This window comes from Scyliorhinus canicula, chromosome 4 (assembly GCF_902713615.1).
Source record: "Scyliorhinus canicula chromosome 4, sScyCan1.1, whole genome shotgun sequence".
Classification (NCBI taxonomy): Eukaryota; Metazoa; Chordata; class Chondrichthyes; order Carcharhiniformes; family Scyliorhinidae; genus Scyliorhinus; species Scyliorhinus canicula.
In genome coordinates, this window is record NC_052149.1 from 171,623,670 (window position 1) to 171,649,786 (window position 26,117).

The 26,117-nt window shown below is 44.8% G+C and overlaps 2 protein-coding genes across 4 annotated transcripts in view; one reads left to right on the forward strand and one right to left on the reverse strand.

The window, feature by feature from the left end:
* Nucleotides 1-26,117, reverse strand: part of LOC119965166 (EF-hand calcium-binding domain-containing protein 9-like) — a 583,421-nt gene that overhangs the window by 183,686 nt on the left and 373,618 nt on the right. The gene's annotated exons all lie outside the window — the stretch shown is intronic.
* Nucleotides 1-26,117, forward strand: part of stk10 (serine/threonine kinase 10) — a 136,129-nt gene that overhangs the window by 79,513 nt on the left and 30,499 nt on the right. For both annotated transcript variants that reach the window (XM_038795537.1, XM_038795539.1), the window contains exons 5-12: nucleotides 2,585-2,657; nucleotides 5,513-5,707; nucleotides 14,856-14,937; nucleotides 17,004-17,138; nucleotides 18,421-19,101; nucleotides 20,876-21,006; nucleotides 21,416-21,539; nucleotides 23,424-23,603. In XM_038795537.1, coding sequence (XP_038651465.1) covers nucleotides 2,585-2,657; nucleotides 5,513-5,707; nucleotides 14,856-14,937; nucleotides 17,004-17,138; nucleotides 18,421-19,101; nucleotides 20,876-21,006; nucleotides 21,416-21,539; nucleotides 23,424-23,603 — 1,601 coding nt within the window. The remainder of the gene's footprint in view (nucleotides 1-2,584; nucleotides 2,658-5,512; nucleotides 5,708-14,855; nucleotides 14,938-17,003; nucleotides 17,139-18,420; nucleotides 19,102-20,875; nucleotides 21,007-21,415; nucleotides 21,540-23,423; nucleotides 23,604-26,117) is intronic.

A 26,117-nucleotide genomic window follows, 5' to 3' on the forward strand; every position in this document is an offset into this window, starting at 1 on the left:
CGCAATTCTGGAGGGCAGATTATTATATCATTAGAGGATGGTGTCTACTTCTGGAGCTGTTTTAAAATTCTTCTGCACTAAACCGTATAAGTTATGCAAGTTGTTTGCCAAGATACTGCAGGAAATTGTAGCACTATTTAAACACAACCACTTCACTGGCTGATCTGTATTGAATGTGGCCAATCTGAATGTTAGTGTTCTATTATGTTTGGGTTTTGGCAACTTTTGTTATGGTTTAGAATTCTGGATCTTTCGTTCTTCCCTGTTGCATTTTTTAAATAATAGGTTTGAATCCTGTAAGATTTCCTGTGTATTTCCTGTTTCATAATAAGATTGTGTAACATTGTATGAGAACTGATCAGTTAAACCTTCATCGTAGATATGAAAATCCCAAGAATTCTTTTTCCAAAAAACCCTGCCATATTTGACTCGCACACTGGCATGCATGGCAAAGTACAAAATTCTCTTATTTAATAAACAGCAAAAAAAAATTATTCCCTCCACTCCCAATTCATTTAATATGTGACTTGAATGTTGAAGGACTAACGATATTCTTTACTTCTTGCTTCTAATGCTTTTATAATGTTGCTGAGTCCTTCCTGTTCTCATACCCGACCCAGGAATGATCATGGTTTGGCAACTAGATATTTTTCTTCCTTCTCCAATGTCATCTTGCATTCACCCACCAGAGATAAGCAGCCCATTTGATCAGATTGATGCACATTATGACTTTAAACGTTACAGATGGAAACGTGGCACATTGATAATGAACTTTGACCCTTTTACTATTGTTATTGTCTTGTTTGTCGGCTGTAATTCTTGCCTCGTGCCAATGGGTTCAAGTTTCATTGTAAGTCTTGAGCTCAATGTCACGACACTCCAGTACGGAGACAGTGCAGCTCTGTTTTTTGAATAAAAAGCCTGGTCTTCCCCCTCAGGTGGATGTAAAAGATCTCGTGTCACTATTTCAAATCAGTTATCCCTACTGTATGGCCAATATTTATCCCTCAATATCGCAAAAATAAATTATCTATTGGCTGCCAAGTTTCCAACATTACAGCAGTTGCGACACTTCAAAAGTACTTCATTGGCTGTGATGATAGACTCCTCGGTATTGAGGTATTGCCAAGCTGTAAGAGATTTCAATGTCTTCTCTCTCATGACTAAGAAGTTCAATGTGGGATCAGCTTAATGTCTGCAAAACTGCTAGTTCTTGGTCCTTGGAGGATGTTCAGTAGCTGCACAAGGCTCTGGCCTTCCTCTTGGCATGTTGGATGTTGAGAGTTTGATGTAGATGTTTTTTTCTGGCGATCCATTTTTACCTTCGCGGCCCACCATTTTCTCTGACCTTGTAATGTTTAGGTGAAATTTGTTGAACCTCCAATTTCTAGAGGATGAAAACACTTTGTTTCTGCATTATTTTCCTGTAAAATTGTGTCAAATAGAAACTCCCCTGAGCTTGTACAAAAAAACGCTGCGGCCGTATAACTCTGCACATGCGCACCGATGAGCGGGCACGCATGCGCAGTGCGACCGCATTTTAAAAACATGTTCGTAGCCATTTTGAAGGCCGCTTGCAGCCGGCATTACTAAAAGCCAGCTATTGTGCGCGGATTTGCATGATCGGGAGTGCCACGACGGACACCTCCGCAATCCTACACCCGCCTACGGCCCACCCTGCGGGACGTGCCCCCCCCCCCCCCCCCCCCCCCCCCCGACTTTGACTGTCTGACGTAGATGACCTGCGAAGCAGGCTAAACCAGATTTCATTGCTCATCTCCACAAGGTCTAGTCAGCTACAATGTTTTGCAAAGGATTGGATTAGATTTGTTTATTGTCACGTGTACTGAGGTACAGTGACGAGTATTTTTCTGCGAGCAGCTCAAACAGATCATTTAGTACATGAAAAGAAAATACATTATAGGGCTCCACAACGTACGCAATGTAAATACATAGACACCGACATCTGGTGAAGCTTACAGGAGTGTAGTATTAATCAGATCAGTCCATACGAGGGCCATTTAGGAGTCTGACAACACCGGGGAAGAAGCTGTTTTTGAATCTGTTTTTGCATGTTCAGTGTAAAAGTTTGTAAGTCTCTTTCTTTAGGGTGTGTTTGTATCGTTAGTCACCCACATGTAGTTTGCCCTGAGACAGTTCCCCACAGAAGATCTGCTTGAGGATTCTGTAGTCTTCCATGCATACCCATCTAAGTCAGATTTTGTGGAGGAGCTCTCCATGCTGCCAAGCCGATCACGATGTATGATTTCTTTTGATTTTGTCTGTCATCGAGTTGACAGTAAACCTGTTGAGATGAGTGGTTGTGAAGACACTAACTAAATGCAGGCTCTCTTTTGTGTGCAGCTTTTTATTAAGGACAGCCCAATTGATAGAAATTGTTGTAGGTTATGTAAACATGAGGTTACTTTTATGGGATTGGTTACAGCTCTGTTCTTAATCAGGTAATATGCTGCAATGTTTTAGTATTAAATCCATATGATGTTGAATTGGAAGACTGGATTCATTGCCAAGCACCTCATACAAAGAGTTATCTAATATTGTAATAATATTTGTTCCTTCACAGCTGACTTTGGTGTTTCGGCAAAAAACACGAAAACACTGCAAAAGAGAGAGACTTTCATTGGAACGCCCTATTGGTAAGTAAAAATGGAGATAGCCTTTTAGGAGTACAAACCTTGGACAGACTGTACCAGTGGGAAGGAGGCACATTGTGGTTAGTTGAACTTTATATGCAACTTTCTCCCTTAGATTTGAACGGTTTTTGATCTGTACATGCTGCTCACAGTGGAGGAGTTAAGAGTAAACCCTTGGCTTCTGTTTTGGATACTTTCTTGTATTTTATCTATTTGGGATGGTTCTCTTCATTTGTTTCAGTTTTATTGGTACAAATTCCTGAACATACCTAGTTGTTGCTTGCCTTAAAAATAATTTCCAAGACCTACATTCCACTGTGCCTTTGGCTAAGCCTTGTATATTTTTTTTGTATAAATTTAGAGTAACCACTTCCAATTAAGGGGCAATTTAGTGTGATCAATTCACCTAACCTGCATATCTTTTTGGGTTGTGGAGTGAGACCCATGCGGACACTGCGAGAATTTGCAAACTCTACACGGCCTGGGGCCGGGATCGAACCCGGGTCCTCAGTGCTGTGAGGCAGCAGTGCAAACCACTGCACCACAGTGCTACCCAGCTAAGCCTTCTAAATGCCCTGCTACTTGGCCAATGTCTCTAATATTAAGTGCCTTGGAATATTAATGTATTAGACTCGCCAAATGCAAGTTGCTGTTGATGAACCCTTTTTTTAATAAAATTAAAATATGTGCAAAATAAGGGTCAGCTGTGATTCTACAAAGCACATTTTTTAGTTACCCCATAAACTGTTATGATCACCCAATTTCCAGCAGAGAGGAGATGCCCTTGCGGTCCCCTGAATGCAGCACCCTCACCGACTCCCCTCTCGTTCTCCAGTCAGTCGACACGTTTTCCAGCACAACGTGCCCCCACCGGCAGCAGGATTCTCCGTTACTGCGGCTGGGCAACGGGATTCGCATTGTTGCCACCTGATGCCATCGGGAAACCTGCGGGTGTGAGTGCGCTGTCGGCAGACTGGAGGATCCCACTGGCTGAGAATTCCCCTGCTTTTCTTTACCTTTGATTTCAGAGTTGTCACATCTATGAACTAATGGGCAGGAAAAGACAAGCTACTCCACCAAACATTACACCATATTGTTGGAATACAATGATCAAATTTATTACCTTCCGTCCCTCCACCTTTGTAGCTATATAAGGCGCGATTCAACAGGAAAATTTCAAGTTTATTTGTGGTGGGTTTTTCAGGGAGCTTCCCACCGGCACTGCCGGTGCATTACTCACCCCTATCCAATGACACTTAGTCACTCTTTTGGGCTCTGGGGAGTTTCTCACCGGTTTAGCCTGCAATCAGAATTTTTTTCAGCACTGGTGAGTTGAATTCTGAGATGGGGCCGCCATTTTGAAAGGGTGCCCTGATCTCTAAGTTAGTTGTGGGTCCACCACACTCCCCACGCATGGGCCATGTCACCTTCCACATAGACATGGACACGTCTAGAGCCCCTATTTACCTGCCATGCACCAACCCCAACCCTTCAAAACCACATCACCTGCCTTTCATGGGCATGGCACCTCACTCTCTGACTACCAAGAGGTCACCACCCAGAGGTCACCAATAGCCCAGGAGACCCCCAGGGTGCTATTCTGCCTGATCTAAAATTGTATGGACCTATACTGAACGGTGCCTGGTGGCAAATGCACTGGGGCAGCCAGTAGATCCTGGGTAAGTTCGCCAAAGTCGCTTTTAAACCGACCTCGACTTGCGCCGTTTGGTTCCGCCCCTTTTGGCCATGCTCTGACTCCAGTGCCTCACGTCTTGGGTAGATCCCACGAGGTGTGATGGCTGCCCGGAAACCCGTGGGAAGCCTCTTCCGGCATCCACCGGCCACTGCGATCGACCGAGAGCCCAACGTGGCCGGTGAATCGCGCCAGCAATCTCTCTTGAGAGAGACTATAAACCCTTGACACTCAAATCTCCTCATTGTAATTAGGGAGGAAGCGGGGTAGAAACTAGGGCCTCCAGGCATGTGTATAAAGAATAATTTTACACCCTGCCATGCACAAACTCTAGTGATTGACTTTTAGAAAGAACTTTGAGTGTAATGTACCCATGCTTTTAATATAGAAGTTGTTGCAAAATCTGGCCTGATGTGCTGGGAAAGGTGTCACTGGGAGTGGATCAGCTAAGTTCCAAATAAGTCATATTAGACTCAAAATGCTAACTCCAATTGTCTCTCCCCACAGATGCTGCCAGACCTGCTGAGCTTTTGTCTCACTTTTATATTTTAAAAAAAAATTCAGCCTTGAAGACTTTACCTTAACAAAAGACTTGGGAGACTAGGATATACTTTAGCCAAATTGTCAATATATTTGCCAGTGCAATCAAACAAAAAAGTGGAATAGGAACAAAATACTGTAAACATTCAGATTAGGCAGCACCTATGGAGAGAGTAGTAATTAGTTTTCGGTTCAAGGATTTTAATGAAAAAAAGTATGCTATTGTGTACATATATACATGTTAAATGATATGCCATTGTGCAATTAACAAAATTGTAACATTTATGAATATGCCATCATTTCTAACTTGGCTACTTGCTAAACCTGTTGATGTGCATAAACATCTGTTTATTATTCATACTTTGACTTTTCACTGTATTAACAAGACCAAATTGCTGCCCATTAATTTGTCTGTCGTCGTTGTTTTGATTTTGTTTTAGTTTTAAAGAATGTGCCTTGTATGCATATGTTTTATGTCAATAAAACCATAGGCGATAGATGTATTCAGAATTTTATTCAAACATGTATGTATTTAACCATTGCAGAATTCTGTTAATTAAGAAATTCTCAATTTTGCTAAATTCTGTTTTCTTTTCTGTCATTACTTTTTTTGGCTTACTTTTAGGATGGCCCCAGAAGTGGTGATGTGTGAGACCATGAAGGATACTCCATATGATTACAAATCTGATATCTGGTCCTTGGGTATAACATTGATTGAAATGGCTCAGATAGAGCCACCTCATCATGAGTTAAATCCAATGAGAGTTTTGTTGAAAATTGCCAAGGGTGAGCCTCCGACGCTGGACAATCCATCAAAATGGTAATGACGACTGAATTATTGCACAAGTTCTTTCTTTTCGTTTTTACCCAAACCTATTTTGGGGCGGAAAAAGTGTTTTCTAACCCAAATTCAAATTCACCTATTTTTATCTGTGCATGCATAAGAATACAACAGAGATTCTAGGAAGCCAAAATGGCGGCTGCTGCAAGTTTTATCCCATACTACAAAGCACTGGGACCTGAGGCAACATGTCTACGCCAGTATTTATGATGGATTTAAACATTTCTAAGCATTATGGTATATTCTGCATTGCTGTCACTCCTGATTGTGACCAGAGCGTGAAGCTCTGGTTTGTTTATTTTCTCTTTCTTGAGTCACACCCATAAGAAATTGTTGCATAAGCTGGCCACTATCAGAAAAAGCCAGTCAGTCTGGCATCATTGAACAAATTGTACCAATTGGCACCAGAGCCACTGGCACCCCATGGTGCTGAGATTAAACTGCATTTGTTAAATCCAGGAGGAAAACCTCACCACAGAGCGCAACGCTGTTTCTTTTTTTTTTAATAATTTTTATTGAAAGAGTTTTTCCATACAGACATTTACCCCTACTAATTTTTAAATTATTTACAACACAATCCCTCTAGGCAAATATCCCTCCCTCGCCCGCCCTCTCGCGCGCACCAGTCCCCCCCCCCCCCCAAGCAACAACTTAACAAACAAGGCAGCCTACAGTTTCAGACATGAGCAGCGAGCAGACTTGCCCGCGTTACAGTCGTGCATGTCCCCCCACGACCATTGCTCCCCCCCCCCCCTCCCGGGTTGCTGCTGCCACGACCCCGTACGCCTATCTCTGATCTAAAAAGTCAAGGAAAGGTTGCCACCGCCTGGAGAATCCCTGTACCGACCCTCTCAGGGCAAATTTGATCCTTTCTAGCTGAATATAGCTAGCCATATCGTTAATCCAAGTTTCAACGCTTGGAGGCCTCGCGTCCTTCCATTGAATTAATATCCTTCGTCGAGCCACTAGGGACGCAAAGGCCAGTATTCCGGCCTCCCTAGCCTCCTGTACCCCCGGTTCTACCCCGACCCCAAAGATCGCAAGCCCCCATCCTGGTTTGACCCTGGACCCCACCACCTTCGACACCGTCCTTGCCACCCCCTTCCAGAACCCTTCCAGCACCGGACATGCCCAGAACATATGCACATGGTTCGCTGGGCTTCCCAGACATCTGACACACCTGTCCTCACCCCCAAAGAACCGGCTCAGCCTTGTCCCCGTCATGTGAGCTCTATGCAGCACCTTAAATTGAATGAGGCTCAGCCTCGCACACGAGGAGGAAGAATTGACCTTCTCCAGTGCATCCGCCCACGTCCCGTCTTCTATCTGCTCTCCCAGCTCCCCTTCCCACTTGGCTTTCAGCTCCTCCCCTGATGCTTCTTCCGCCTCCTGCATTATCTTGTAGATGTCTGATATCTTCCCCCCTCCGACCCAGACCCCCGAGAGCACCCTATCACTCGCCCCCTTACTGGGGAGCAGGGGGAACCCCTCCACCTGCCGCCTAGCAAATGCCTTCACTTGTAAATATCTGAACATGTTTCCCGGGGGGAGCTCAAACTTCTCCTCCAGCCCTCCCAGGCTCGCAAACCTCCCCTCTATAAACAGGTCCTTCAGCTGCCGTATGCCCACCCTGTACCAGCTCTGAAATCCCCCGTCGATGTTCCCCGGGATGAATCTATGGTTCCCTCTTATTGGCGCCGCCAACAGACCTCCCATTTCCCCCCTGTGTCGCCTCCACTGCCCCCATATCTTGAGGGTGGCCGCCACCACCGGGCTCGTGGTGTACCTCGTGGGGGGGAGCGGCCCTGGTGCCGTTACTAGGGCCCCCAGGCTTGTGTTGCCACAGGACGCCCTCTCCATTCATTTCCAAGCTGCCCCCTCCCCTTCCATCATCCACTTGCGCACCATTGACACATTTGCCGCCCAGTAATACCCCGAGAGATTGGGTAGTGCCAGCCCTCCACTGTCCCTACTCCGCTCCAAAAAGACCCTCCTCACCCTTGGGGTGCCATGCGCCCACACGTAGCTCATGATGCTACTCGTCACCTTTTTGAAGAAGGCCCTAGGGAGGAAGATGGGCAAGCACTGAAATAAAAACAAGAACCTTGGGAGGACCGTCATTTTGATTGACTGCACCCTCCCCGCCAGCGACAACGGTACCATGTCCCACCTCTTAAATTCCTCCTCCATCTGTTCCACCAGCCTGGAAAAGTTCAACTTGTGGAGGGTCCCCCAGTTCCTTGCCACCTGCACCCCTAAGTACCTAAAGCTCTTTCCTGCTCGCTTGAAGGGGAGTCTCCCAATACCCTCTCCCTGATCCCCCGGGTGTATCACAAAAACCTCGCTTTTGCCCAAATTTAGTTTGTACCCCGAAAAGTCCCCAAACTCTGCTAATAGTTCCATTATCTCCGGCATTCCCCCTTCTGGGTCTGCCACGTACAGCAGTAGATCATCCGCATACAGCGATACCCTATGTTCCTCCCCTCCCCTAGTCAGTCCTCTCCACCCCCCTGAACCCCTCAGTGCCATCGCCAACGGTTCAATCGCCAGTGCGAAAAGTAGGGGGGATAGGCGACATCCCTGCCTGGTCCCTCGGTGGAGCCCGAAATACTCTGACCTCCTCCCGTTTGTCACTACACTCACCGTCGGGGCCGAGTAGAGCAACTTCACCCACTTAATAAACCCTTCCCCAAACCCAAACCGTTCCAACGTCTCCCACAGGTACTCCCACTCCACCCTATCGAATGCCTTCTCCGCGTCCAGCGCTACCACTATCTCAGCCTCCCCCTCCACTGCCGGCATCATAATTACATTCAGCAATCTCCGCACGTTCGTGTTGAGCTGCCGCCCCTTCACGAACCCTGTCTGGTCCTCATGGATTACCCCTGGCACACAATCCTCTATTCTAGCTGCCAGGATCTTTGCCAGCAACTTGACATCCACGTTCAGAAGCGAGATAGGCCTGTAGGACCCGCACTGCACGGGGTCTTTATCCCGCTTCAATATCAGGGAGATCAGAGCCTGCGACATTGTCGGGGGTAGAACCCCCCCCTCTCGCGCCTCATTAAAGGCTCGTACCAGTACCGGCCCCACCAAGTCCACATTTTTCTTGTAGAATTCCACCGGGAACCCATCTGGCCCCGGCGCCTTCCCCGCTTGCATCTGACCTATTCCCTTGACTAGCTCCTCTAGCCCTATTGGCGCCCCCAGCCCTTCTACCAGCCCCTCCTGGACCCTTGGGAACCTCAATTTGTTTAGGAAGTCCTCCATTCCCCCTCTCCTCGTCGGCGGCTCAGACCGATACAACTCCTTGTAAAAATCCCTGAAGACCCCATTCACTTCTTGCCCCTTCTGCACTACCTTCCCGCCCCTCTCCTTCACTCCCCCAATCTCCCTAGCCGCATCTCGTTTGCGAAGCTGGTGTGCCAGCATCCTGCTCGCCTTTTCCCCATACTCATAGACCGCGCCCTGTGCCCTTCCCCACTGCGTCTCTGCCTTCCTGGTGGTCAGCAGGTCGAACTTGACCTGCAGGCTGCGCCGTTCTCCCAGCAGCCCCTCCTCTGGTGCCTCCGCATATCTCCTATCCACTTCCAATAGCTCCCCCACCAGCCTCTCCCTCTCCTGCCTCTCCTTTCTTTCTCTGTGTGCCCTTATGGAGATCAGCTCTCCCCTGATCACTGCCTTCAGGGCCTCCCAGACCATCCCCACCTGCACCTCACCCGTGTCATTCAAGTCCAGATAGCTCTCAATGCTCTTCCGGACCCTTTTACACACCTCGTCGTCCGCTAACAGCCCCACATCCAGCCGCCACAGCGGGCGCTGGTCCCGCGCCTCCCCCATTTCCACATCCACCCAATGTGGTGCATGATCAGAGATCGCAATGGCCGAGTACTCAGCTTCCCGTACCCTCGGGATCAGCCCCCTGCTCAACACGAAGAAATCGATTCTGGAGTACACTCTATGGACGTGGGAGAAAAAGGAATACTCCCTCGCCCTCGGCCTACCAAACCTCCATGGGTCTACTCCTCCCATCTGCTCCATGTACCCCCTCAGCACTTCTGCCGCTGCCGGCCTCCTATTGGTCCTTGAGCTCGATCTGTCTAGCCCGGGGTCCAGCACTGTGTTAAAGTCCCCCCCCATGATCAAGCCCCCTGCCTCCAGTCCCGGAATGAGGCCCAATAGGCGCCTCATAAAACCCGCGTCATCCCAGTTCGGGGCATATACGTTGACCATCACCACTTTCTCCCCCTGCAGCTTACCCTTCACCATCACATACCTACCCTCCTTATCCGCCACCACCTCCTCCGCCACGAACGACACCCTCTTTCCCACCAGAATCGCCACCCCCCGGTTCTTTGCGTCCAATCCAGAGTGGAACACCTGTCCCACCCACCCCCTTCTCAGGCGAACCTGGTCCACTACCTTCAAATGGGTCTCCTGTAACATTGCTACATCAGCCTTCAGTCCCTTCAGGTGTGAGAATACCCTTGATCTCTTGACCGGCCCATTCAGCCCCCTCACGTTCCAAGTGATCAGCCGGGTCGCGGGACGACCCGCCCCCTTCCCCTGCCGATTAGCCATGTCCTGTTCCCTGCTCGCCCCGGGTCGACCCTCCCCTTCTGACCCGCTCCCCATGGCGATGGCCCCCTCCCCCCACCTCTCCAGTCCTCCATTTCCCGTTTCTGGTCTTTTCAGCAGCAACCCGGTGTCCCTCCCTAACCCTCCCCCCCCCCCCCCCCCCCCTCCCCCCCCCAGGCTAGGACCCCTCCTAGCCGCGATGTACCCTCCATCGTACTCCCGTAAGTCAGCTGGTTCACGCTGACCCGGCTGCTCCTGCCACACTCCGACTCCCCCCGGCTCGCGGGGGGGCCTCCCCCCCCCTTGCCACTCCTCCCTGGCCCCGCTCCAACGCGGGAAAGGTCGCCATTGCTAGCCACGCCCCGCACTCCTCCCCTCCCCCCTCCTCTGCCCCGCGCGCGGGAAAACAGAGGAAAGCCCGCGCTTTCGCCCTGCCACACCCCACCCCGTCATCTTCAGTTCCACCCCCGTCCCCGTCCATGCCTGTAAAGAACCCCCCCTAGGAGCCCATATCCCCGATCTGCTCTCCCCCCCCGTCCCGCCTCCCCAACTTAACATTATAAATAACAGATAGATAACAAATAACAATGTACTTAACAGTCGCCCTCTACCAAACAGCATAAATAACCATAAATAACCATGAATAACCACAATAACAATAACTAAGGGAAGTTGGCAAAGGGGGGAAAAAACATCAGAAGAAAAACCCACAGCAAGAGTTCAAGATCCAAACAAAGAAAGAAGAAAAAAAAAAAAGGAAACCGTTCCAATAAGAGTTGCCCAGGTCCGACCCAGCCGGACAAAAAAACCGCTTGTTCAGCTGAAAGTACCCGAGCGGCTACGGCCGCCAAGTATCCCCTGGGTCTAATTCGAGTCCAGTTTCTCTTCCTGTACAAAGGCCCACGCCTCCTCTGGGGACTCAAAATAGTGGTGTTGGTTCCTGTAGGTGACCCACAAGCGCGCTGGCTGCAGCATTCCGAACCTGATCCGTTTTGCATGTAGCACCGCCTTCGTCCGGTTGTACCGGGCCCGCCGCTTTGCCACCTCCGCACTCCAGTCCTGGTAGACCCTCACCGTCGAATTCTCCCACTTGCTGCTCCTTTCCCTCTTGGCCCACTCCAGCACTCTCTCACGATCGCTGAGTCGCTGGAACCGCACCAGCACCGCCCTCGGGGGCTCATTTGCTCTTGGCTTCCTAGCCATGACCCTGTAGGCCTCTTCCAGCTCCAGTGGCGAAGGGACGGCCCCTGCCCCCATCAGGGAGCTCAGCATTTCTGCTACGTATCCCGGGAGGTCTGACCCCTCCAGGCCTTCTGCCAGGCCCAAGATCCTCAGGTTCTTCCGCCTCATTCGGGTATCCAGCTCCTCAAAACGGCTCTGCCATTTCAGGTGGAGTGCCTCGTGCACCTCTACCTTTCCCACGAGGACCGTGGCCTCCTCCTCCCTCACAGTCATCTCCTGCTGCAGCTCCCGAATCGACGCCTCTTGGGTCGCCTGGGCTCCCATCAGCCTGGTGGTCGTCGCATTCATTGACTCCAAGAGCTCCATTTTCAGCTCCGTAAAGAAGCGCAGGAGAGCGGCCTGCTGCTCCTCCGCCCATTTCCTCCATTCCTCGGGTGCGCCACCGGCCGCCATTTTGGTCGTCTTCTCCCGCTTTTTTTGGGGAGCTGCTGTTGCTTTCTTTACCACCCCACTCCGGGTACCGACCATAAAGTTGGTCTGGTTCTCCTCAGGGAGCTTTCCCCCACCGGGATTTGTCCTTACAGCGCCGTTGGGGCCCTCCAATCGGCCCGAAAACACCTTTGTAGCAGGAGCCGCCAAACGTGCGACTTAGCTGGTCATAGCCGCAACCGGAAGTCCCGCAACGCTGTTTCTTATGTACCTGGGTTCAAACAGATGAATTTGAGAATAGGATTTACAGGCAGGGGCACCAGGCCAATTTTACTGTGTCCGTGCAGCAGGCGGGACATTGGCTAGTTTGGATTAGTGGAGCTGTGGACAGGAATCAAATTTGAACCGTTCTCTTGTATCTCGCAATTTGATTCCATTGTTTGACTTGGTGACAAACTGAGAAAATCTTAGTGTTCAAAAAAAGTAGGCTCCTCGTCTTTCCAGGTCTCCTCCATGTCGTGCTGCAATCTGAAAAATCCGAGCGATGGTGAACTTTCTGACCCATGCCGTAGTCCATTTAATTCAAAATTCTTCCTTTGGCGTAGGTGCGCCATCCCACCCATTTCCCTTCCCTAATGGGTTCAGGAGCTCAGATGGGGTTTGTTTTGTGAAAGAAAAACTGGCGCACATGTTGCTCACTCGGGTTCCAGACCTGAAAATGTTCCCATCTTCAGCAGCGACTAAAATGAGGTTTTATGACAAAGACTCGAGGGAAAGGCTCCATTTGCCAGATTCATCTCAGCCCTGTTATTTTATATTTCAAGTAACATTATTATTTGCTGATGTTTGACTTTCATTATATATTTAAAAAATATACACTTTGACTTTCAAATGGGGGAAAAGAGATTGTATTTTCTTGATTGGCCAAGAGATTCCTAAATCTAATGTACTTGTGAAGTCTCAATCCACTTCAATTTGAATGAAATCCATGGTTGTAATTGAACAAATCTTTTCTCAAGTGCTCATGCAGCGCTCCCTTCTACTCAATTCTACAAGGGTGTCTGCAAAGTGCAGCAAATCTAGCATTAATTTGGCACTGGCTCAATGTAGGATTGCATCCCCCCCCCCCAGTCACTGACATATCTCCAATTAATTTTTTTTAAAATTGTTTCTCTTTTCCATGCCCCCAGTCCTCCCAGGAAAAATAACACCTTTTGGTCTCCATGAGTTTGGGAGATTTTGGGAAATGCTATGAATGACCAGTGATCAATGGGCAATGATATATGTCTTTCAAATTTCATAGCTTCTGCCCATGCGACAGAACAGCTTTTGGATTTATGGCAAAGAGGGGAATGGTCAATCAAGGGATAACTCTTTGACCCATCACCCAATTACTTGGCAAGGAAAATCTTTTTAAACAAAAGATTATTTGGACCATCTTACTTGTGATTACTATGAGTGAGTGGTATTCAGTTCTGTATAAAGAACATCAGGATGGATAATTAAGCTTCCCTTTAGGAATTTGCACCACACTTATGGCACTTCTGTAGCTGATGAAGAAATGGTGACTTGGGATAGCAGCTGCTGGAAGAGGTAGTACTGGTGTGAGAACAGTATCTAAACACTATTGCAGCAGAATGCTAATGACTGACCAGAAAGACGGGTTCCGTAATGGAACCTGCAAGGCTGCAGTTGTCACTGGCACTGAGATTTCATAGTCTGCTTTGGGTAATCCCATTGTTCATTCTCTTAACAGGTAGAGGGATGGCTAGTTGAGCAGGCAAAGTTATGTTGGGCTGCAACACTTTTTTCATTTCATTTTCATTTCAACATGTTATCAGGTTAAACCCCAGCCATACCCATATGAGCACTGTTAAGCCTTCGCTAATAAAAACCTTGAGCATGGGTAAGTGATTAGAAAAAAGAACAAAGGAAAGTACAGCACAGGAACTGGCCCTTCGGCCCTCCAAACCTGTAGCCGACCGTCCAACCTAAAACTGTCTATGCTTCCGGGATCCGTATCCCTCCAATCTCATTCTATTTGTTTATTTGTCAAGATGTCCCTTAAAGCTCACTATCGTACCTGCTTCCCCCACCACCTCCGGCAGAGTGTTCCGATCACCCACTACCCTCTGTCTAATTAAAAAAAAACCTTCCCTCACACCTAAAATCTATTCCCCCTAGTAATTAACTCCTTCCACACTGGGGGAAAAGCTGCTTGCTATCCCATTCTGCCCAAGCTGCTCTTGATTTGTAGACTTCTATCAGGTCGCCCCATAACCTCTGTCGGTCCAGTGAGAACTCATTAGGGGGAAACATGTCCACTTTGCCAGGCATATAAAAACTTTCTGTCCAATTGGATTTCTTGGTTTGGAGACCTGCTAACAGCTACTGCGCACATTCATTAATGCAGTTACATTTTTTTTAAATGATTTTTTTGCTTAAGAAATGATTTGGTTTATTTGAGTTTCTAAACAATTTTCTTGGGATGTCGGTGATGTGAGGAAAGCCTCATTTCCTTGTCGGAAGAAAGTGCATTTAAGAGTTCTCCTTGAATCACTGCAGCCGTCTTAGGGTTGCTGCACCATATCCTGTAGATACTGCATGCTATAGCCATGGTGCGACAATGATGGGAGACGGTGGGACTTGCTGGTCAAGTGAAGCTGTGTGCTTGGATGAAATCCAACCTCTTGTGTGTTGCACCTGCCCAGGTGAGGGTTGTGTATTACTCTTGGTTTGAACCTGGTGTGGATAATGCAAAGGGTTTTGAAAGCATTTACAGCATGCTGCCTTTTTGATGTAAAGCGCTGTTGAATTTAGAATTGTTGGGCGCTATTTTCAATGCTTAATAGAAAATATGATTTTAATCTGATTGAGTTGAGCCGGGTTATTAAATAAAATATTTATTTGAAGTATATTGGAACTGTCATCCATTCAGGTCTAAAGATTTTAAAGATTTCCTGAAGAAAGCACTGGATAAGAATCCAGATACCCGCCTTAGTGCTGCTCAGCTATTGCAGGTGAGAATGTGAGAAGCATGATCTAGTTTCATGTCATGGGATTGTGTCTTTATCAAATTAGAGGTATTTGTCTATTTTTATGTCTTGTGCTACTTAAAACAACTCTTCAACTGCCATGGGATTGTTTGTGGCATTTCTGTCCATTTTTAATTGATAAAAATGAACCACTGTCTTTCATTACTACCAAGAAAAATGTGTGTTAATGGGAAGTTGAGACGTTCTATAGATTTTTATTAAATGCCATAGCCATGATGTCTGAATGTTAGAAGAATGCTGAGGTTAAATTTCAAGCTTAAACTTCCAACCGGCTATCCAGTCTATAATGGGTATTGATTCAATTTTTCATGTGTGCTGGCATAGTGAATGGGTGCAATCAATAGATTTGGGAAAGGTTAAACAAGAGCAAAAATAGATCGTATTAAAGAAGATATTTTGTCGGGGCCTGTATTAGAATAAAATGAAGTTGAAAAAAGATGATTTTCATAATGGTGCGGGTTTCGGCTTCAAACTTGGAACAGAAATTGTTCTAATCATAACTGGCTTTTATCGGCCTTGGGCCAAATGTTGTATTCTTTGTCTTTCAGTTGACTTATTGGAGATCATTACAATGCTTTGTAATCCAGTTGTGTTTGGGTTTTTTTAGTTCTGTTCCTGTAACATTCTGTTTTCCTTCGTGAAGAGTGAATTTAAAAAAACTTTTATGGGAGAAAGCGCGTGTAACCATGCTGTGTATATTTTGTTCGGTGTAAACCAGCCTGGACATTGTAGCAATGCAAACAGCATTTGTTTTGAGATTGGTTACCTCTAACTACACTGTGGCTATAATTGACCTGTGCCCAAGTTTTTAAAGTTGGAATTTTTGATTTTGAGAATCCAACATCAAAGTTAATCTGTTTTAAATCAGCAGCTGCATTGTAATGGCACGAACACATCTAAATTTCACAAAGCTTATTAACATAGTCAATGAGAGATCGAGAGATATTTTATTGTTTTCTGTTCCTTGTGGATCAGGTTCTTCAGGAGTGGTTACTGTGCATTTCATTTTTTTTAAAGAAAGGTACGCTATCAAAACTTTTATTAAATATACCTGGCATTGACAAACGTGCAGAATTTAAAAAACGTTTTTGGCTTTAAATTAAAAAATTTCACCAAATATCTAAATTTTCAATTGCTGAAATTTCTTTGAGTATGAGGAGATTGTAGACAAACACTGTGCAGGCTACAATCGATGTGGCTTCGCAGGAGTGTATAGTAACAATGGGAGAAAGTTTATTGCCTGTGATAAACTAAGGAACGGCTTAAAAACAAGTTTCCTGTGCTGCGTGATAGTGTAGGTCGCGGATGTTAGTTACTCAGTAAATTCCATTTTTAGCTTCTGTCAACATGGAAGTGCCTGGCATGTTTTTAAAAGGGAATGAAACATTACTGAAGTTTTTATTATGAAATGTAGAATGTTTGCAATGAAGGTTGATAAAATCCAATATGTCTGTTTTCATTTATTTTCTCCTCCCCTCCCCTGCTGCCCTGGAATGAAAGGATTTGCGGGCTGATTAACAGGCCACGATGTAAATGCTCCTTGGCGTAACCATTCTCATTCTATTTGGTTTAAAGTGGCTAGTTCTATGCTACGGATGGTTTTACAGGCTCCCAAAACCCCCACAATGAAGGGCTGTAGGGCACCCATACACACTGATGAGAATATCTGTGGCATGCCAACCCAAATTTCGGAATCTGCTATCTCTACTCACTAATGCTGTCTTCAGAAGGGTTTGCACACTGCACCTTGTTTCAGAAGCAGGGACTCCAGCACTAGGGGGTATAGAGGTTGATGTTCCGGCAGCGGCCCGAGTTTGCAAATATTCACTTTTTACGATGCTCGGTGATGGAATTATCTGTTGCTGTTTGCTTAATTCTTAACATTATCCCCCCGCAAAAAGAAACTAAGCAGAGCACACAATCTGGAACTGTGTGAAATCTAGTGGGGTCCAAAACATCATTTAAATGCAGCTGTGTGTAGTAGCAACTGAATTAACACAGTCAATATAATTAATCTCTCGTTTTAACAGCACCCTTTTGTGAGCAGCGTCAGCAGTAATAAACCACTCCGGGAACTGGTGGCAGAGGCCAAAGCTGAAGTGATGGAGGAAATAGAAGACAATAGAGAGGAAGCAGAAGATGATGACTCATCAGAACCCTTATCAGTAAGTGCAAATTGAAATAACATCTACTTTTAGAATTGTGTTCTAAATCTAAACCAGGCCGCGAGAACGTTGCATTAATGTAGTCCGGCATGCCTATATGCGTGTATGTGGAAAAGAAAGTAATTTTTAAAAACTAAATTTAGACTACCAATTCTTTTCCCCCAATTAAGGGGCAATTTAGCATGGCCAGTCCACCTACTACCCTGCACATCTTTGGGTTGTGGGGGGTGGGACTCACACAGACACTGGAGAGAACGTACAAACTCCACACAGACAGTGGGCAGGATTGAGCCCGGGTCCTCAGCATTGTGAACAGCAGTGCTAACCACTGCGCCACCGTGCTGCCCAGTAGAAAGTAATTTTTAGTGTGTTTGAAAACCACTTATTATTTCAAAGTGAAATTACAGTGTAATTTCTTTGTATCTTCAAGAGACACTATTTTAAAATAATGTTTATAATAATTTGCCAAATCAAAGAAGTTGTGCTAAAACATTGTCAATCTAGGGGATGCAGAAGAAATTTGATTATCTGAGATGGAATAATTAATTATGTAGAGGCTGGAATTGCTCTCCTTGGAGAAGAGAGGTTAAGGGAAAATTAATGGAGCGGTGTTCAAAATTATTAGGGATGATATTAACAGTAGATAGGGAGAAACTGTTTTCCACTGGCAACAGGGCCAATGACCGACAAAGATAATTGGTAAAAGAACCAGAAAGGAGATTAGCTGAACGCACTAACTTTTATGCTCTGGAATGTAGTACCTGAAAGAATAGTGGAAGCAGATTCGATAGTCACTTTCAAAAGGAAATTAGATGTATACTGTGAAAGGTGCAAAATAAAAGTTGCAGGACCATGGGGAAAGGCATCAGGACAATTAAATAGCCCTTTCAAAGATGGGGTAAATAATTTCTTACATTGATGCATTATTCTATAATGTATATCCTGTTTGTCTGCAATGCGGTCATTTTTCACCAAATACATGCTCCACCTGAGACTTTAGTTTTACACCTGCTTAATTCTGTTCTACTATTTTCTGTATTATGTGAATGTGACTTGTAAAGTACACGTCCATGTGCATATGCACATATTGCATTGAAAGGGTTATGTTTAGGCTCATACTTGTATCATGTGAAATAGAAATGGTGTTGGTACAAAAATGCAGCATATTACATGATAAAACTTTATTCTCATCTTGCAATCGAAATGCAACAAACATATTGTTAGACTTCCTATAATTTTAAAAGTATAAATTATACCTAAGTAAAAACAAAGTGTTTTTTAGCCTCTTCCAGGTCACGCACGTGGTCCCTCCGAGTTGAGCCAAATCAGCCTTGAAACGGAAATACCTCCCAAGATCCTGCAGCCTTCAGAAACCAGCAATGCTGGTCCTGAGATTACCAAAGGTCAGGCTGATAAGTCCAGTGAAGGACTGGATGAGGGTATATGCAGCGGTGACAGTGACAAAGCAGAGAGCGAAAACTCGGTGAAGACTATCAGCTCAGACTCTGGAACCGATGATGGTAAAATTAGCCCATGTGCAAAAGACAAGTCTAAAATGGACTTGCAGACAAATGACAGAAAATCAAATGAGGCCATGAATGCTTTTGCACAAACTTCAAAAATGAACGAGGTATCGGAGCAGAATTCCACTGAACGAAGTTTGACGGACAATTCTGAGGTTCTCCAGCCAAGAGTCGTGCAGACTTCTGAGAACACTGCTGATCCAAAGAATGAAAAGCAATTGCTAACTGGAAATGTTAAAGAAAGTAAATATGATAAACAAATCACTCTGGTTCCAGAGACATTGATGCTCAATGGAGCAGTAGATTCTTCCAAAATACAGTCAAGGAGGGATTCAGATTCTGGTAGCGTATCTGCTTCCGATAGCATTGACTTAAATATTTCCCTTTCAGCTGATATCTCTTTAAACAAGGAAAGTGGCTCTGGCTCTCTATCAATGCGGGTAAGATGTTGTTCTTGACAATATTCTGAAAGGTTCAGAAATTCACTGTCTTACTTGCCTTTACACAAACATATGTTTATAATCCTTCTAATTTTGAAAAGTATTGCCCTTCAAATAAGTCAATAATGCAACAAAAATGATATTTGCAACTGAAACTTCTAAAATATCATAATTGTGGTTTGTTTTATTTTAAACTCCGTCGTTAATTCACGCAGACTTCTTTCAGCGAACCAGACTTGAGAGCTTGGTTTCTTGGTCCAGGGGTAATAATCTTTTTTTCTTTGGCATAATATTGTACTTTGGTATTGATGTAATATTTTCCATAAATCTGGAAGGCAGAAAGCCTAGAACTTCTCTAGCTGTAGTAACCAGTCAAGTTTATTTCCACTGATATTTTAGCCGTGTAAGATTTGAAAAGATCTAGATACACAGTGCTGAGGGTCGACTTATCCCTTTCTGGTTATGGGCTTTCTTCAAGTGACAGTGAGTAGTCAGAAAAGCATCTAACAGCTTTTATTTTCCTAAAGTGAGACAGTTGCTTTGCATAAAATAGAATACTTGCCCATATTAAACAGAATGGAGTCTTGGGGGCTACGTCTAGAAACTAGAACCCCAAATGCTGGTGTAGTTCTACTCAATTGAATGTCTATTGACCACAATGCCAGAATGGCTGAAAACTGAAAGATGCTTTAGCTTAATACCTTGTTAATTTGCAGATAAATATCAATCAATAATGTTCAGTGGCATAGTTAAATAATAAATCAACTTGCAAGGCAGCTGCATGGAATGCCAACAAGGAAGGAAAATTGCATTTTCTGAAATCTAAACACACCAAAATTAATAAGACTGCAACTCTCATCCTGTATAGCATAATATAACCACGATGTGGAGATGCCGGCGTTGGACTGGGGTGAGCACAGTAAGAAGTCTTACAACACCAGGTTAAAGTCCAACAGGTTTGTTTCAAATCACGAGCTTTCGGAGCAAGGAAGCTGAAGGAAGGAGCAGTGCTCCGAAAGCTAGTGATTTGAAACAAACCTGTTGGACTTTAACCTGGTGTTGTAAGACTTCTTACTGAGCATAATATAATGCATACCTGTATCTGGGAGCTTGAATCCAGACAAGCTGCCTCAGCTGCCAGCTCACAATTTTGTAATGAGGCGCCAAGATTGCCATCAATTTTAAATACTAAATGTAAGATTTACAAACTGGTCCAAAAAGTTTCATCACTAGTTATTTCCTCCTGTCCAGTACACTCTTGGTTGTAAAATCTATCAGACAAAATACTTCTGATTATATGAAACACAAAGAATGTACTGATTGCTTGCGGAAATTTATTTTTCATGATAACACCGGCTTGGGCCTGAAGAGTAATTTTACGAAGGTTTGGTTACTGATAGTGTATATTGGAATTCCAGGCATTCGCTGTTGATTTTTCTGATGTTGCAAAATGAATGATGAGCCATTTTAACTGTCCGATAATTTGAGTGAATAGTTTCCATTAAGCAAAGGCAACTTGGCAGAGATAATTATCCACTGATTTAAAATATACACAACTCCTAATTAGGCTGGCTTCTGGCCTTGATTCTTGTATGGGGCACTGTTAGAGAAATGAACCCATGGACATAGTAAAATATGAGCAACCAGTACTCTATCAAAATTATGAAGTGGTATAAAAATAGATGTTCCATGTTTACTAACTAGAGAATGCAATTAAATAGTCAAGTGTGCTTTATTTTGTGAAGTTTAAAATGAACTAATACTATCTGTGTAGGGTAACAAGGCATACAACAAGACTCTGAAAAGAACGCGAAGATTTGTTGTAGATGGAGTGGAAGTGAGTGTCACTACATCGAAGATTATTGGTGAGGATGAGAAGAAAACGGAGGAAATGCGATTCCTAAGGCATGTGAAAACAGTTCTTTTGTCGATAAAGCTTTATATCTATTGAACAAATACCTTCTAATAACTTTGCAATCTACTTGCAACCTTTTATTTCAAATGAAAGGATTTACCTTTGATCTGCTTGAGCAAATTTGCAATTTTGCATAATATAATAAGAACAGTAGAAATTATCATTGATCATTGGCAAAGTCTATGCAATATGAAGTTGAATAAAACCCCAAAAATAATTATATGGTTTTAATTTTGTACACTGTCACTTCATATTTTAAAAATTAGCTATGGTTGTATTTTTAGCGGCAAAGGAGAGCAGTGAAATTTGGGAAAGTAAGGCTCATTCAAAAATTGCCCGATCTATAGTGCATCATATGAAAGCTTTGCATGATTGTTGGTTTCCTTTTTAAATCGACAGGCGTCAGGAGCTGCGAGAGTTGCGGTTACTTCAGAAGGAGGAACACCGGGCTCAAACTCAACTCAATTTCAAATCGCAACAGCAGCTCGAGCAAATGCTTCGACGTTTTGAGCAGGAGATGAATGTATGATTTGTGTTAATGTCTCGTTTTCCTTTCAAACCCTTGCTGCTTCTCATTTGTGAGAGGCTGAAAATTCTGCTGCCCTTGGACAATAACCAACTTTCCATGAGAGATAGCTAGCCACCTGACTATGGTGATCATTTTCATGAGTTATAGAACATAGAACAGTACAGCACAGAACAGGCCCTTCGGCCCTCAATGCTGTGCCGAGCCATGATCACCCTACTCAAACCCACGTATCCACCCCATACCCGTAACCCAACAACCCCCCCCTTAACCTTACTTTTATTAGGACACTACGGGCAATTTAGCATGGCCAATCCACCTAACCCGCACATCTTTGGACTGTGGGAGGAAACCGGAGCACCCGGAGGAAACCCACGCACACAGGGGGAGGACGTGCAGACTCCACACAGACAGTGACCCAGCCGGGAATCGAACCTGGGACCCTGGAGCTGTGAAGCATTTATGCTAACCACCATGCTACCCTGCTGCCCCAAAGTTAAGAATGCAAACGTGGAAGCCCACACATCAGCTTACAGCACCCTCACAGATTCTGTCTGGCATGAATTGGGAGGGTTGGCGAAGAGTTGCACTGCTGGTAGTTGAAGGTAGACATGGATCTATGAACAAACACGATTAGAATACTAGTAACTAGGGTCCAAGAGTGAAATCATGAGGCCTCCTGTTTCTGGGCCCCTTTATCTTTCCCCAACCCCAATTCTCGTCAAATCTGCGTCAAATGCACTTCAAATAATGAGTGAAGAGAAACAAGGTTAACTTATCGTTTCACAAAAAATCTGCACCAATACTACTTCTGACTCTGAAAGATCTTTGACTTACCCGACACTCGAGCAATTAATATGATCAGACAAACTCTGAAATGCTTCCCTTCGTTTTAATTTTAGAAAAGGCGTAGGTAGACCTGCAAGTCACTTTTAATGGGGAAATCCTCTCTGCGTTTGCCATTTGCCCTAAATGCTTCCAACGCATTACCTAATGCAGGTTGGTGGCACAGGGACAGATCCAGTTTCCGCATTCCCCTCAGCCGGTTCCTTGGCGGGGAACTGCAGCAACCCGTCGGAGGGTAAGTGGAGGTACCATCTCTCCTCTCCCCCCCCCCCCCCCCCCCCACCCACACCACCCACACACACACACACACACACACACACACACACACACACACACACACCATCACGTTGCTTGCCTTTTTGAAAACCATTTGCCTGGTACTTTTGGTCGTATTTCACTAACATACTCTGAACTGAAGAAGTTTTGCTGTGGCCTCCTCAGAGCTGGTGCTTCACAAGTTAACAAGCATCTCGCATCCCATCCTGGACTTGCACAGCCTAGTTGGAAATGACATCCCTTACACCTGTGCAGACTTGGGCAGCCATGTGTCAAAATGCACATGCATATTGCCTTCATTGTTCAAATTAGTGTTTTGCACTTTGTGCACCCACCTGTGCTTTGTCTGTCACGACATACATTTTTTTTAAAAAATTGCTTTCCTAAACGGTGGGCATTAATCGTTGAGGGTTAGTTGTACTCTTTGGCTTTTTCTAGTATATTCTTCACGAAAACCTTATCAAAAACTATTTAGAAAATAAATATTTGGTTATAAGGGCTGGAATTTTCCAGCCACTCGTTCTGGTCGTGACGATGGTGCCACCCCGCTGCGGGTTCCCGGTGGCATGGGATGCTTTCAACGGGAGGTCCAGAAAATCCAGTTGCAACCCAATGGCAGGCCACCTATTACATGGCAGGTTGTGTCGAAAACCCTGCTCTAGCCCTTCCTTTTGAGTTGGCTGTGTTTTTTCTTTTTGTTCAATTATTCATTTTCTAATCATAAATGTAGTCTGAACTGTTGACTGCTTTTGTCCGCAGGCAAAGAAGAAGTTCTTTGACACGGAGTTGGAAAATTTGGAAAGGCAGCAAAAGCAACTGATTGAGAAAATGGAACAGGAACACACAAACCGGCTGCGTGACGAGGCTAAACGCATCAAAGCTGAGCAAGAAAAGGAATATTTTAAATTCATGGATCAGTTGAAAGCTCAGAAGAAAGAGGTAAAGGTTAATAAATTACGATCAAGTAACTTATCAAGTAGAAAGCTTTCCAGCAAGCCTGCTTGGAAATTTTGTTCAAGCTTGAAATGTAATTAGAACGAGCCACATTTCTAACGTGCATGACCTGAGATGATTTATTGATGGTACTTATTTAGAATAGGAAGTCTAATCTATCCTTGATCTCTGAAGCTCTTTTTTAAAAATTTTAATTGCTGAGTTAATTCAAAGAAAAATGCTCAACAAAGTCTACAAGTTACTTAAAGTCCAAGTGCAGGCAGCATGCGTAATTCATGAGCATTGGACTTTGGGTTTAAATTCTTGCTTATACGGATTGAGAATTTGGTGAACTGTGCACTAAAACTACTCTTTGCTAGATAACTTATCATCTTTTGGTTATTTTGTTTCTGATATTTTCCTGATTTCATTCTTTTCTAATCTTCTTGTTAAAACAAATAAAATGTTAAAAGTTCACAGGATGCAAGGTTTCCTGCATGGTTAGAACATTGTGTGCAGAAGGAGGCCATTCAGGCCATCGAGTCTGCACCGACCCACTTAAGCCCTCGCACCCTATCCCCGTAACTCAAAACCCCTCCTAACCTTTTTTTGATCAACGGGCAATTTATCATTGCCACTCCACCTAACCTGCACGTCTTTGGACTGTGGGAGGAAACCGGAGCACCCGGAGGAAATCCATGCAGACACAGGAAGAACATGCAGACTCCGCACAGACAGTGACCCAGCGGGGAATCGAACCTGGGACCCTGGCGCTGTGAAGCCACAGTGCTATCCACTTGTGCTACCGTGCTCCCCCAGGCATGGTCATGTATGTTTGATCTCCATTCTCAAAAGTATTGTAATTTCCTTTTTTACACTGTGAATGAAATGCTTGGTTTAACAACAATGTTATCCCAGAGCTGGGGATCACATGCACATCTTAACCCAGTAGTGACTAGAGTTGATATTTTGGATTATGTTTGCAATTCTTGTATTTTTCTCAATGCTTATTAGATACCCTATATCAAAGACATATGACTAGGCCAAATGTTACAGGAGATGTGCAAACTAGTTATTGTAACCACCTTAATAACGTTATGATTGTAACATTGCTGATAAAATGTTTAGATAATTGTTCCATATCAGTAAAGATTTCATCTCCAAGAATAGCTCCCACTAAAGGATGGAAGAATCTTTGGGATCCTCGTGGGACTGAGGAGTGGGGTAGGGCAGAGTGCACTGAGAATACGGTACCGTAAAACCATTCACTCCCTGTGGATGTGGCCAGTCATCCTTGGTCATGTAGCTCTCATGGTACAGTACTAAACTTCCTATGCTGGGAACACCAGTTGAAGTCCTAGTTGTAACTGGTGATATAAGATTTTTTGTTAAATCTCTCATTGTTAAATATATGGCATACTTTGCCATTGTGGAGAACCTGTTCAAGTAGGGCCAAGGGCAAGTGTGGTACACTGCAGAGGTATACTACATCCTACCTAGAATCCCTACAGTGCAGTGGGAGACCATTCAGCCCATCTTGTCTGCACCGAACCTCCAAAAGAACACTTTGCCGTATGCCTGTAACCTAACCTGCAGATCTCGGGACACTAAGGGCCAATTTATCATGGCCAATCCACCTAAGCTGCACATCTTCGGACTGTGGGAGGAAACCGGATCCCCCGGAGAGGAACCCAGACAGACACTGGAAAACATGCAAACTCCTCACAGTCACCCAAGGCTGGAATTGAACCTGGGGCTCTGGCACTGTGAGGCAGCAGTGCTAACCACTGTGCCACCCACCTAGGGTATGGTAGAAAGGTTGGAACCTAGTTGGGTGCAAAATAACTAATTAATTTATTCAGGTTGCTGCTTTCTTCCAAATCGCACAGAAATCTTAGAAATATTCTACTTCTATCCCACCTTCAATCTTACATCACAAATATAAATACATAGGGTGTACAGCACGAAAGGGCTGTTTGGCACAATTAGTTTATGCTCCACACAAGTCTGCTCCTGCTGTAATTAACTCCTCACTGTTGTCCATATTCCTCTATTCCCTTCCTTTTATGCATCAAACCTTCCCTCAAATATTCTAATGCTGTCTTTGACACTTCTGAATTCTGATCACTCTGGAACAGAGGGGATTCTCACACCTGAAGAGGCTCTTTTAACTACGTTTGTGCTTCTGGGCACGCTGCAAGTAAAGGCTGTTTTGTTCTATGATTTTACATTCTCACTTCTTGCCTCCAGCTTTTCTTAACTCCTCTCCTTTCTCTCGAATCGTAACGCTTTGACTGTCACTGCATGTGACCTTGTGACTACTTCCTTTTGAGCTGCAAATATGCTGTCCTAAACTCACTTTTCCATCGTTCTCATGTGGAAGTTGAGACTCCCACAGAGTCTCCTGCTTTGTTCACTTTGACAACTTCTGAGCTGGAATTCATTGCCTCCCTTAATCTGTTTCTCTGATAACTTGGATATTGGCGCTGACTAATTACTGCTAGATATATTCCCTGTTTG